Consider the following 11,658-nt stretch of genomic DNA (forward strand, 5'->3'; position numbering starts at 1 on the left):
GAAATATCGGAAATGTGTTTAAAAATCATATCACCGTTATTGAAAAAAATTATATCGCGATACATATTGATATTGAATTATTGTCCAGCCCTACTACACATATGATAATATCGTAAATAATCAAGAGCCAGTAACTACTGGGTTGTCACTCCAACATAGTAGGTGGTGTTACTGCAGAAAAAGAAGGCAATGCATTGCGTAGCTACTATTGCTGCATAAAATCATGTCGGAGGAGAGACCTGCATCCCCAAAACAATTATCTTGCAAATGTGGGAGTTTTCTGGATTCCATAAAAAGACTTGTTGTTAGACCAGTGTTTCCCAACCCTGTTCCTGAAGGCACACCAACAGTACACATTCTGGAGGTCTCTTAACTAGTGGTCGACCGATATATCGCCATGGTCGATATATCGGCCGATATTTGGCATTTGTTAAATATCGGCATTGGCCGATAAGTTTTCCTGTTTGGCCGATGCGTTCGATGCGGGACTTTTATTTTGACGGCGCTGAGAACGGCAGCGCCTGGGCACACAGTGCTCACATTCTCCCTCTTGTTCACTGTTGTCGTTAACAGTTCTGTCTAAATACGGATAGAAGTCTGTCTAATAATCAGATAGAACGGTTAAACAAACGAATTAAAATATATACAAAAAGTCTTATAACGACTGCTTTTATATTATTAGAAATAGAAAGGCAAACATTATAATACTTTCTTGTTTGCCGTCAGCATTCAGCAAATACGCATTTATATCGCGTGTTCCCTGCGTGACGGTCGGTCCGTGCAAATTGAATGCTGACAGGAGGAGAGTTCAGCTTCACTGGAGACGCACGATCGACAAACTTTAAACTCTTGATTTTAAATTATGCTGCGCTTTATGCATTTTTCCACTGTCATATTCATGTCATTTTCACTGTGTGCTGTATGTAAAATGAGTGTTACCTTGGCTTTGTTTGAAAAAATATGATTAATACACACAAACTTCCCAGATTAATGAGTGCCCTGTTGGTTACAGTGTTTACTTCCTTTTTAATTATATTTTTATTAAATATTTATTTATATGTGAAAATACTTTGTCATCTAAAGTATAAGTATGTTTATTTAACACATTTATTTTTTTTATCAATTTTCATATTTCTTAAATATTAATTAAAATAAATAAAATTATATCGGCCACATCGGCTGTCAAAAAACCAATATCGGTCAACCACTACATCCATTTCAGGTAGTCTCCATTAACAAGCTCAGCTGAATCGCGTGTATTTGATTAGTAAGAGTGCAAAATGTGTATTGTTGGTGTGCCTCCAGAAACAGGGTTGGGAAACACTGTTAGACGGCCCAGTCTGGAGGAAGTGCCCTTAGACCATGTCTACACGTACACGGGTATTTTTACTTCACGAGTTTTTCCTTCTTCTGTTTTTAATGTCAGAACATCAGAAGCCAAAAACTCCGGGTTTCGCTGTCTACACGATAACACTGCAACCGGAGTTTTTGAAAATCTTCACCCTGGCAGGCGTTTTCAAAAATGTTCGGTTTCAGTGACCTGGTGCTGCGTTTGCGTGTGGACTAACAGCCTAACTGCGTAGAAATAACCGCATTTTTTCTTATCGATTAAAAAGTTCATCCTACTTAATTGTACGCATAAGATTTTTATGCACATTTTTAGAATTTATGCGCATCTTGGCATTTCCATCCAGTGTTTTTTTATGCGATATTCCAAAATAGGTGGATAAAAATAGGTGGATGGATCAATTAATTCAGTGTAATGCAGTATAGTAGTATTCTAGGTAGGGATGTCATACATACCTCTGTATGTACTGCGACTGCAACAAACCCTTCCATGACATGAGTCCACTGTCTCGCTGTCCCCTACTGTCCACCCATCCTGTGGACTATGCCAACTGTAAACACTGCCCACAGGACACACATGGCTCAAGAGCACTTTTAACGCTTTCAGAAGCACTTGCTCCCAGTCCAACAAGCGTGGATTTAGACTAAAACAGCAGAAGAGCTTTCAGTAGTGCAATGTTTAACTGCACCGCTTCTGGAGATTCAGAGAGGGGCTGGTAGAAACAGAGTTGGGCCAAGGAGCAGAAGCATAATTTGAATAGTAACAAGCCTGAGGTTAGTTTCGAGTGGGATCGTGCAGTGAGTTGTAAATCGTGATGGCCTTGTTGGAGATGGATTTCTCAAGTCCGTCGAGTACTAATTGTACCAGGCCTGTGCCACGTCAATGGGCGAGCACTAGGCTTGCTACAAGTCCACTTATGTGAGACTGGAGCGTTGCAAATGAAGTAGAAATCAAGAAATAGATTGGGTACAGCAGTGATGAAGCTGTCAGTGCCTCTGTATTGAAGACAAAATCTCAGCAGAAAGCAGAACGAAATTCAGACTTGGAGGATTGGTGGCTTGTTACAGGTCTTTCACTAAAAAGGGAGTTTATTGATGGCTTGGAGGAATAGTAAGGGTCTTTTTCAAAACTCCCCGTGGCCTTCCACCGACAGCTACAGCAACGTCTGAATGAGTCTCTGTAGGATACACAATCATAAGTATTAGAATATGCAAATGGAATAATAATCACATTGTAATTAATACTTAAAAATGCATATGCATATGCAAATGCAAACATCAACATGAGCAAAATACATAGGCGTGCATGCACTCTCCAGCTTTCACTATGAAGCAATGCAAAGGAGCGCTGCACAGAAAATCGGCATCCGAAAAGCATGACGTCATCCGATCAAGTCCGCATCCCTTTGAAATCGAAATAAATGGAGACCAGCAATACGATCATCAATTACCACAGATTAAATTTCAAACGCTCCCTTTCGTTTTGCAATGTCTTTAACGTGCAGCCAGGCTTCATACGACCGATAACTGAATCTATTGCATTCATAAGCAGAGAAAGGCTAAGAGGTGACGTCATCTATATCCTGACTCACAAAACCTGAACTAACTGAACATAATAATAAACATAAAAGACAGACAACTCACAAGCCAAAGTATTAATCCACAACTAACGCTATATTGGAAATCAGTGACATCAGATACGATGCATCAGCTCCAAATGCGGCACAGCAGGAATATGTGACAGCATCCAGTGAACTGTCAAACACCTTCACAAAAGACACATTAACCATTATTATATGGAGACATGACTCTATTAATTACACGTAACGTTATTTAACTTAAGCAATCGCGAATCCAGCAACATATATTGAACACAGGAAATTTATCTGACGGATAATAACAATAAAGACCAACAGAAAACTGACCAACTTACTCACATAATAGCAGTTATTTCTGCCACAAATAACGGTACATTTCAGCCCTCCTCCTCATTCCCTTCAAGTTAAATGAGCAACACGAAACGCTCACGTTTACCTCTGCACTCAAGACCTGCCGTTACTGTAGTTATTTCTGCTTGACTAAAAATGTTATTTACTATCTCATTTCTGTCAGTGACTGTGAAGCGTCGGTCTCGCGACCCGCTCGAGCTAAACTGCCTCAATCTTTTTGTACTCTCGTTTCTAGCTTAGCTAACTTGCCTATAATTCGTCTTTTACGACACGGTATCCACCAAAACGTGCAAACAACGTAGCGTTGCCTTTCTTAACTGCTATTTACACATTTATATCGTTGCTAGAATGATAGGTATTAAATATTAGTTGCACATTTTTACCTCAGTTTCTCTCCCTCCAATCTCGGCTTCCCTTCCCCCCTCCCTCCCTTTTCCACACAGTAACTGAAAACCCCGGCGCCTTGTGGGAATTGTGGTTCTTCTACTGTAAATAGACTTCCGGTACTGTAGGAGCCCTTTAGTCACTATCTAAAGTTTGTTTGTTTGTTTTGTTTTGTTTTCATGAAATTTCAGTGACAGTAGTACGTCATCTACTCTTCATCTCTGAATTCTTGTATAATTATGCCATTTTATGAGATATTTTTAAGATTGGACATGGAATATTTTTCTATTTTAACAACTAACTAAATAAATAAACACAGGCATAGTTTATGATTAAATGCCTTTGACTCAAAGTCCTTTACTGAGACAAATGTACTCTTTTGTTTTGTTGAAATTTCAAACAGTGACCGCAGTACTTAATATATATCATTTTTGTTACTCTTTCTGTTCCTACTGCTCATCCTTTCAAGGTTTAACTTCTAAAACCTATTTGCATACACATCCTTTCCTGATTACTGTATGTTACAGAAGAATGGAAAAGAGAGATAAAATAGAAATAACTAGCCTAGCAATGAATAAACTGAGCTTGTTAAGATAATAAGGGTGTTAGCTAAGCCTTGATCAGTGTTCCGATCCAGTCTAGATAGTTTACTAATGCTTCAGCTGGAACATCGTCTGCTGTTTAACAATATTCAACATGTGTCTTTCAGAAATGTCCCAAAACTGTGGACGCAGAGGGGTCATTTGTACAACTTCTGCTTTGAAATTCATTTAAAATAATTAGAAATGGCCCACTGCGTCGGAAAATATGAAAAACATTAGAGAGGGGATTGCGGCCCGCCTTTGGCCAGGACATCAGTGTTTACCTCATTTCCTGCTTTGTGCAATGTTGGCTCAGTCGGACCTCAAGCTGAGAAGTTCCCAAAACACATGCGAATAACCAAACACCTCCTTGCTTTAGCAAACCCGGGCTAATCCACTCCAGACGACAAGACATTTTATGTACTGAATTTCTGGCTGTAATACGAGTCACATTCCCTTTCCGGGGGCAGTTTGCTTGAACATCGGTGAGACGTTAATGGGCATAACTGACTCAAAATGTTGTTTATATAACTGGCTGAGTGACCTGCCAAAGTATGTAGATGAAGCTATTTCCTGTATTTCCTTACTCAATCTGCAGATTGAGGCTTTAGTCATAATTTGTGCTCCTTCTTGTGTTACACATGTAGGAAAACTAAACAGACTGATACTGTAGTTTGTCATTTTAATAGCTTTAATGAATATTCACTTAGCAGACATCCTTTCCTAGGGTGATGCAATAACAATATTAACTTAAAATAAATACTTCTTTTTTAAATTTTTTACAAACAATGATAAAATAGGAACTAATAAGCCCAATAATTAATGGTCAGTGGTGTTCTGCAGAAGTATACGAGTGAATAAAAGGAAGTTCAAGCCACAAAATGAAGGTGACAGAGGAAGTAGACTGAGTTTATCCTCGGGTTGAAATCGAAACTTACTAAATCTCCACTGGAATGACCCAGCAACCTCCAGCATCCATTTTTAGTTATTACAGTTCTGTGCATGTGAAAACATTTTAAATAGAGTGGCTTGAACAAAGAGCAGCATATTGTTTTGATGAATAATTTAACTTCTGTATCTGTGTGACATTTTTACAAGTGTAGGCTGAAATGGGAGTGATGGCTTTGGGTGGGTCAAGCTTGACCCTGAAAAGAGTCGCTCTTGTTATGGCATCTTTTGTTTAGGGTATAAATGTGGACATCAGCAGGCAATGGCAGCTTCCACACCACCATTGGATGCCATTCTGTGCCTGAGATGGTTTGCGAAATCCACCTGGGTTTGCGAAAGTACTCGGTTGATGACGGTTTTTGGGATCCAACCCTGGAGATGACAGAACAGGGACAAACCAGACATTAGATATGACATTCAGTTATCTTATTTGGAAGAATAGTGTTACACTAAACCTTTACTTATGTAGATCTTCCATATTAAATGCCATTTAAAGCATTATCTATTAAATAAGAATTTACATTTTTGGGTGAACTATCTCTCTAAAGGCAAAGTGTGTCATTTTTTAAGACAATGGAGCAAACCTAATTGCAAAAATAACGGTTTCTAACAGATTTCCTGAAAACTCCCTCAATTAGTTAGGATAAGAGTCAATCTTTCTGTGTTAGCCTCAAACAAACAGAGCGATTTCGATTGTTCCACCAGTGCTAGGAGTGTTTAAACTTTTCAGGGAAATCAGCCTTGTAATGGCTTGCTAATAGTTATTAAACTGGAATACAAAAATATATTTGTAACATCCACGAAATTACACATACAGTGAGTGAGTGAGTGACGTGACATGTGGCCAAGTATGGTGACCCATACTCGGAATTAGTGCTCTGCATTTATCCCATCCAAAGTGCACACACACAGCAGTGAACACACACACTGTGAACACACACCCGGAGCAGTGCACACAGCACGCACAACTTACCTTAAGGTCTAAACTGAGCAACCAGGTAAATTTAGTCTTATTGGGATCTTCTGCACTTGGTCGCATCACAATACAGGTGGGTCCATTCTCAGCCCTTAGAAAGAAAGCAATATTGTAAATATACATGTATATATTTCAATCATGACAACTCTCTAAATAGTTTTAGCATGTTAATTGATAAGACAGTGTCAATGTATTTGGTCTTGGCTGCTGCTACATGAATAATTACCCATAAATACCATAGCAGATCTAGACAGGTGGAACTGGGGGAGGTGGAGGGTTTCAGAGGTACTCTGATAGCTTGCTGCAGGACCAACTTACAGCGAACACTAAAGCAGGCCATATACAGGAAAGTGGTTCATATTTTCACTTACCTTACAAACCCTTTCTGTTCAGGCATTCCAGGGTGCTGAGTGGACATCCCGGCCAGGAAGCATGTAGATCCCCTCCGCTTAGCACAGCGGACACTTATAAAGTCTCGTGGGCCCACCACATTTCCAGGTGTTTCAGCTGAAACCTCATGTGTGATCATAGTATCCTGACCGATCTTCTGAAGAATCTGAGAGGTAACAAAACTGTATTGAATACCAAATACCTCTGGGTAACAGTAGCTGTATGTTTTATGTTACATCATGACGGAAGACTGTAAGTACGATATTAGAAGACATGAAGTCCTTTAAAAAGGAAAGACATTATATATGCACACACTGCGGTTAGACCTTCAGCACAGGGAGCTGACAGTCAGTAGATCATCTGTTTCTACCCACCTTGACTTGTTTGACATTTGGGTTCCACTCCCCCATTTGTTCCATGTTATCCACCAGCTCCTCATATAGTTCATCTGTCTTCTGTTCCAGCATCACTTCTAACTTAAAAACCTTGCCAATGTCTGGTAGTACTTTACTCATCACCTTATCACCACTGACCTGAGAGAGAAAAACCCACATACACAATTTTTTATTATTATTATATATACAGTTTATATGAGCAAAAAAAGCCTGTGACACTAAATTGCTATATAAAACTGTATATTACAATATGCACAAATACAGGGCATCTATACATTGTCTCATTAGAATGAATGATGAAATCTGATTATTGTTGAGACGTACACTCTCAATCTCAGTTTGCCAGCCATCCAGGTCACTGAGGATGCTGATGGACTTCTGCAGAGCTTGCTGTCCCTGCTGCACATAACACTGCTCAGCTTCACTGTACGTCTCCTCTGCAATCCGACTGCCTGTGCAAAGAAACACACGCATAAACGTGATCCTTTGCATAAAGAAATACATAGTAGATTTCGAAAGAAAAATGAGCATTTGTGTGAAAATGGTGATGTTTTACTGACCCTTTCTGCAAGTTACATTGTTACGCCAGTAGGTGGTGACAAATGACTGTCTTTATGAGAGTGTTACTGAATCGTTCATTCAACCGATTCATTTCCACCAGCTATATAGTTAATCTGTCTTCTGTTCCAGCATCACTTCTAACTTAAAAACCTTGCCAATGTCTGGTAGTACTTTACTCATCACCTTATCACCATTGACCTGAGAGAGAAAAACCCACATACACAATTTTTTATTATTATTATATATACAGTTTATATGAGCAAAAAAAGCCTGTGACACTAAATTGCTATATAAAACTGTATATTACAATATGCACAAATACAGGGCATCTATACATTGTCTCATTAGAATGAATGATGAAATCTGATTATTGTTGAGACGTACACTCTCAATCTCAGTTTGCCAGCCATCCAGGTCACTGAGGATGCTGATGGACTTCTGCAGAGCTTGCTGTCCCTGCTGCACATAACACTGCTCAGCTTCACTGTACGTCTCCTCTGCAATCCGACTGCCTGTGCAAAGAAACACACGCATAAACGTGATCCTTTGCATAAAGAAATACATAGTAGATTTCGAAAGAAAAATGAGCATTTGTGTGAAAATGGTGATGTTTTACTGACCCTTTCTGCAAGTTACATTGTTACGCCAGTAGGTGGTGACAAATGACTGTCTTTATGAGAGTGTTACTGAATCGTTCATTCAACCGATTCATTTAAAACACTGAATCATTCAGGAACATTACAAGTGACTAACTTCTCACCCATTGCCTCATGGGATAGTAAAGTGTCCATCAGATGCGCGCTTTATAATCTCTGCTAAAGTGGGAGGAGCCCAGCTTACTGATTTATGAATACTAAGAATTCGTACATACTACTGATTTCATGTGCCTACTATATAGTATGGAAATAGGCATATTTGAACGCAGGGACTGTCTTTATGAGTGAGTCGTTGAATCACTCACTCAACCAATTTGTTAAAAATGCTGATTTGTTCAGGAATAAAATACCCCAACTGTGTTTCCCAGAGATGTACAATTCTGCTGTGGTGTTGTTTATAACTATTTTCATTGGTCAAGTAAAAAAAAGATAAATAATTGTCAATGCTGTGTCTAAATTAGTTACCAAAAAAAAGCAATATCACACTCACTAATATTCAAACCAACAGCACTATTACTCTTGCAATACTGCAGGGGTCATATGATGCTGCTAAAAAGAACATTATTTTGTGTATTTGGTGTAATGAAATGTGTTTATGCGGTTTAAAGTTTAAAAAACACATTATTTTCCACATACTGTACATTATTGTTTCTCCTCTATGCCCCGCCTTTTTGAAACGCGTCGATTTTTACAAAACAAATCGGTCTGAAAAAGCGAGGTGTGCTGTGACTGGCCAGCTATCCAATGCGTTGTGATTGGCCGAATACCTCAACCGCGAGTCGGAAATGTTACGCCCCTCACCATACTGTTGATGCCGTCTCCCGGAGCGACAAGACAAAAAACATGAAAACCCATTATAAACGAGGCATTCGTTGCATCAGTGGGGACATAATTATGGATTATAATGACTTATACTGTCTTTTTACGCATTGCGTTGCATCGCGCCGCGTAAACATAAAACCCTGTCTGCATTTGTGATCAGAGAAATGACAAACAACAAGTGCTAACGTTAATCCACACTGCCCAAAACTCGCGTTTGAATCATCAGTAGCAAATGATAAAAGAAAACGTACTTACGTGAGTCAGAACTGCCGGCATTTTAGTCTAACGTAACTCTCCCAGGATCAGTAAACAGTCCTCCATAAAATGTGCCGGCGATCCACAGCACTAAGTTGAAGTATTCCCTCAGCGACCAGCACAGATCAGCTCTAGGCATAACGAAGCGGATATCGTCCTCTTTTGGAAGACCAAACAAAGTAGCTTCGCTTTCACAACGAAAAACACAGCAGCCTAGCATGAGCGAAAGCCCCGGCTTAGCCTGAGCTGAAGCCGGGCAAGAGTGAGCTGAGGCGGCGGGGTCGAGAACGGCGGTCCCGGCAAAGGAGCGGTGAAAACGGTGAAAGCCAATCCGGCGATCCACAGCACTAAGTTGATGTATTCCCTCAGCGACCAGCACAGATCAGCTCTAGGCATGACGAAGCGGATATCGTCCTCTTTTGGAAGACCAAACAAGAAAAAATGAAATCGCATCATATGACCCCGTTAAATTATACACTGTATATATAACAGTTAAACCATTTCACAATAAATAGCTATTACATGTACAGTTGAAGTCAAAAGTGTCTCTCTTCCCTTAAAATGGATGTTTAAGTGGTGTAAAAGTCCTCTTACTGGGAAGGGAGCTCCTTCTTCGGATGTGGTTGATCCAGGCACTAGGTCCAGGTCTGGAAAGCTTGTTCAGCTCATGATGGATTGCAATCATTGCATTCTTCCTCAGACCTGATAGTAATAAAAAGATAAATATATACACAAAAACCTGAATAAATAGTGGCATATATTACAAATATTTCAGAAAACTCTGGATTCCTGAATCAGCTCCTTACCTGTCATGTTTCTCATGTGCCTGTAGGAAATGCCAGCACACAGTTTGAACGTTGCAGGCAACATTTTAAAAGTTTTTTCAATAGATGAATGAGTGACTACACGTGAAATGTGGGCACGGCGAGTTAGAAGTGGAATCTGAGGAACAGTTGGCTGCTTCGGCCCCTTTATAGCCCCATCAGACAAGGCCATGTTCTCGTCACCTCACAGATAAAACAGCACCATCACTCACATATGTCATTCTCTTCTGGTTCCATTACAGCTTTAGGTCAGGAGGTCAAGTTTACAATGTGACAAATCACTAGCCAGAAATGCCCAGTATCATCATCACCATAACTCCAAGAGGTCGAATTAAAATTACATCATTACTTGGTGACATCCAAAAAAAAAGAGGCAATTAGTGGCTTCTCCAAAAAAATAAACCACTTTTGTGGACTTTTATTGTACAAATTTTAGAATTCAATCTTATGTTAGTTGACAGTGCAGGCTGTATTCTGCAAATCATATTCTGCCACACAAACCCATATCAAAGCTGCAACAAATCAATTCTCCATCAATGACAACAATAAGAGGCCAGTGTGACAGCCTTGGACTCTGCGCCAATGGAAACTTTTCTAGTTGTATGAAAATATTTTTTTTCATACAACTTTCAGCTTGTAACAGGTTTTCAGCTTGACGTAAAATCAACTGGTTCAAGAACATTTAAGCAATGGAAAGTGGCTTTATGAGTAAAAGTACCTTAACCCACAACCCCGTGGCCCTCAGAGTAATTTATACTTTAGACCTTAACCTTTATCAGACCACCTTCTAGTCTGGAAGTGTGGAAATTACAGCCATAAATTGTTAAAATAAAGCTAGAACAGGTCCACACGAGAGCTGTAATCGAATTTTACACTTCGAACTTTAACTGAATTAATTACTTCATATGACAATTATTAAAAGTGCTGTATGGGATTGACACCGAGTGGTTGAACTAGGTATTGCAGTCCAAATTCAAAATATTGGAGAGGGTTTTTTTCACCCGGCCCCTCCTCCTCAGACTTGACTCACACGCAGGTTGCCAGATTGACGACACCAACAGGAACGAGCGCACTTGACGATGAATGAAATTAAATAAGCTCTGTTTTCCTCCAACTGGCAACCCGGGTGCCGAAATACAATTGGGTAAACTGGCAGTGGGCGGGTTTCACAAACCAAAACAGAGACCGACATTTTCAAAGGAGAATAACTGACCGTAGCATTGTTTTTTAGATAAACAAGTATGTTAACTTGGCATGTTTCTTAAATATCTGCAAACATATTATGGTATTTTTATGCTTTAGTAGAGTCAAAAACTTACATACAGCACATTTAAATCAAATTACTTACATTTGATCAATATTACCTGAGAAAAGCCCCCAAAATTAAATTAAAAGACTATTGTGGCAAGTGTGAAGTGAGTAGAAAATTTGAATAAAAAATGAATTATATATAATTGACATTTTAAATTCTAATATTATATATATATAAAATCAGATGAAAATGAAACCATTTAAACCAAAGTCAATATTCGTTACCATTTATTATTAAAAGGTTTAGGTTTACCTTTCA

The 11,658-nt window shown here is 39.2% G+C and overlaps 2 protein-coding genes across 7 annotated transcripts in view; both read right to left on the reverse strand.

The window, feature by feature from the left end:
• Positions 1–3,723, reverse strand: part of LOC107756833 (ELMO domain-containing protein 3-like) — a 16,199-nt gene extending 12,476 nt beyond the window's left edge. For 2 of the 6 annotated variants that reach the window (XM_016574127.1, XM_016574121.1), the window contains exons 1-2: positions 3,680–3,723; positions 1,804–2,525 (exon numbers count right to left, since the gene is read on the reverse strand). In XM_016574127.1, the coding sequence (XP_016429613.1) occupies positions 1,804–1,839 (36 nt within the window). In that variant the 5' untranslated portion in view covers positions 1,840–2,525; positions 3,680–3,723. Of the gene's footprint in view, positions 1–1,803; positions 2,602–2,643; positions 2,896–3,280; positions 3,626–3,679 lie in introns of those variants that run through there. The other 4 variants (XM_016574124.1, XM_016574126.1, XM_016574123.1 and 1 more) reach the window with 4 other exon arrangements.
• Positions 3,724–4,999: 1,276 nt separating this feature from the next.
• Positions 5,000–10,193, reverse strand: LOC107756824 (steroidogenic acute regulatory protein, mitochondrial). The gene is made up of 7 exons (XM_016574112.1): positions 10,071–10,193; positions 9,859–9,966; positions 7,916–8,043; positions 6,950–7,108; positions 6,557–6,741; positions 6,183–6,276; positions 5,000–5,581 (listed from the first exon to the last, which is right to left on the reverse strand). Exons 1-7 carry the CDS (start codon positions 10,132–10,134, stop codon positions 5,462–5,464), a joined length of 858 nt encoding a protein of 285 aa, XP_016429598.1. The 5' UTR covers positions 10,135–10,193; the 3' UTR covers positions 5,000–5,461.
• Positions 10,194–11,658: the final 1,465 nt, after the last annotated feature.

This window comes from Sinocyclocheilus rhinocerous, unplaced genomic scaffold, assembly GCF_001515625.1.
Source record: "Sinocyclocheilus rhinocerous isolate Xijiao unplaced genomic scaffold, SAMN03320098_v1.1 scaffold533, whole genome shotgun sequence".
Taxonomy (NCBI): Eukaryota; Metazoa; Chordata; class Actinopteri; order Cypriniformes; family Cyprinidae; genus Sinocyclocheilus; species Sinocyclocheilus rhinocerous.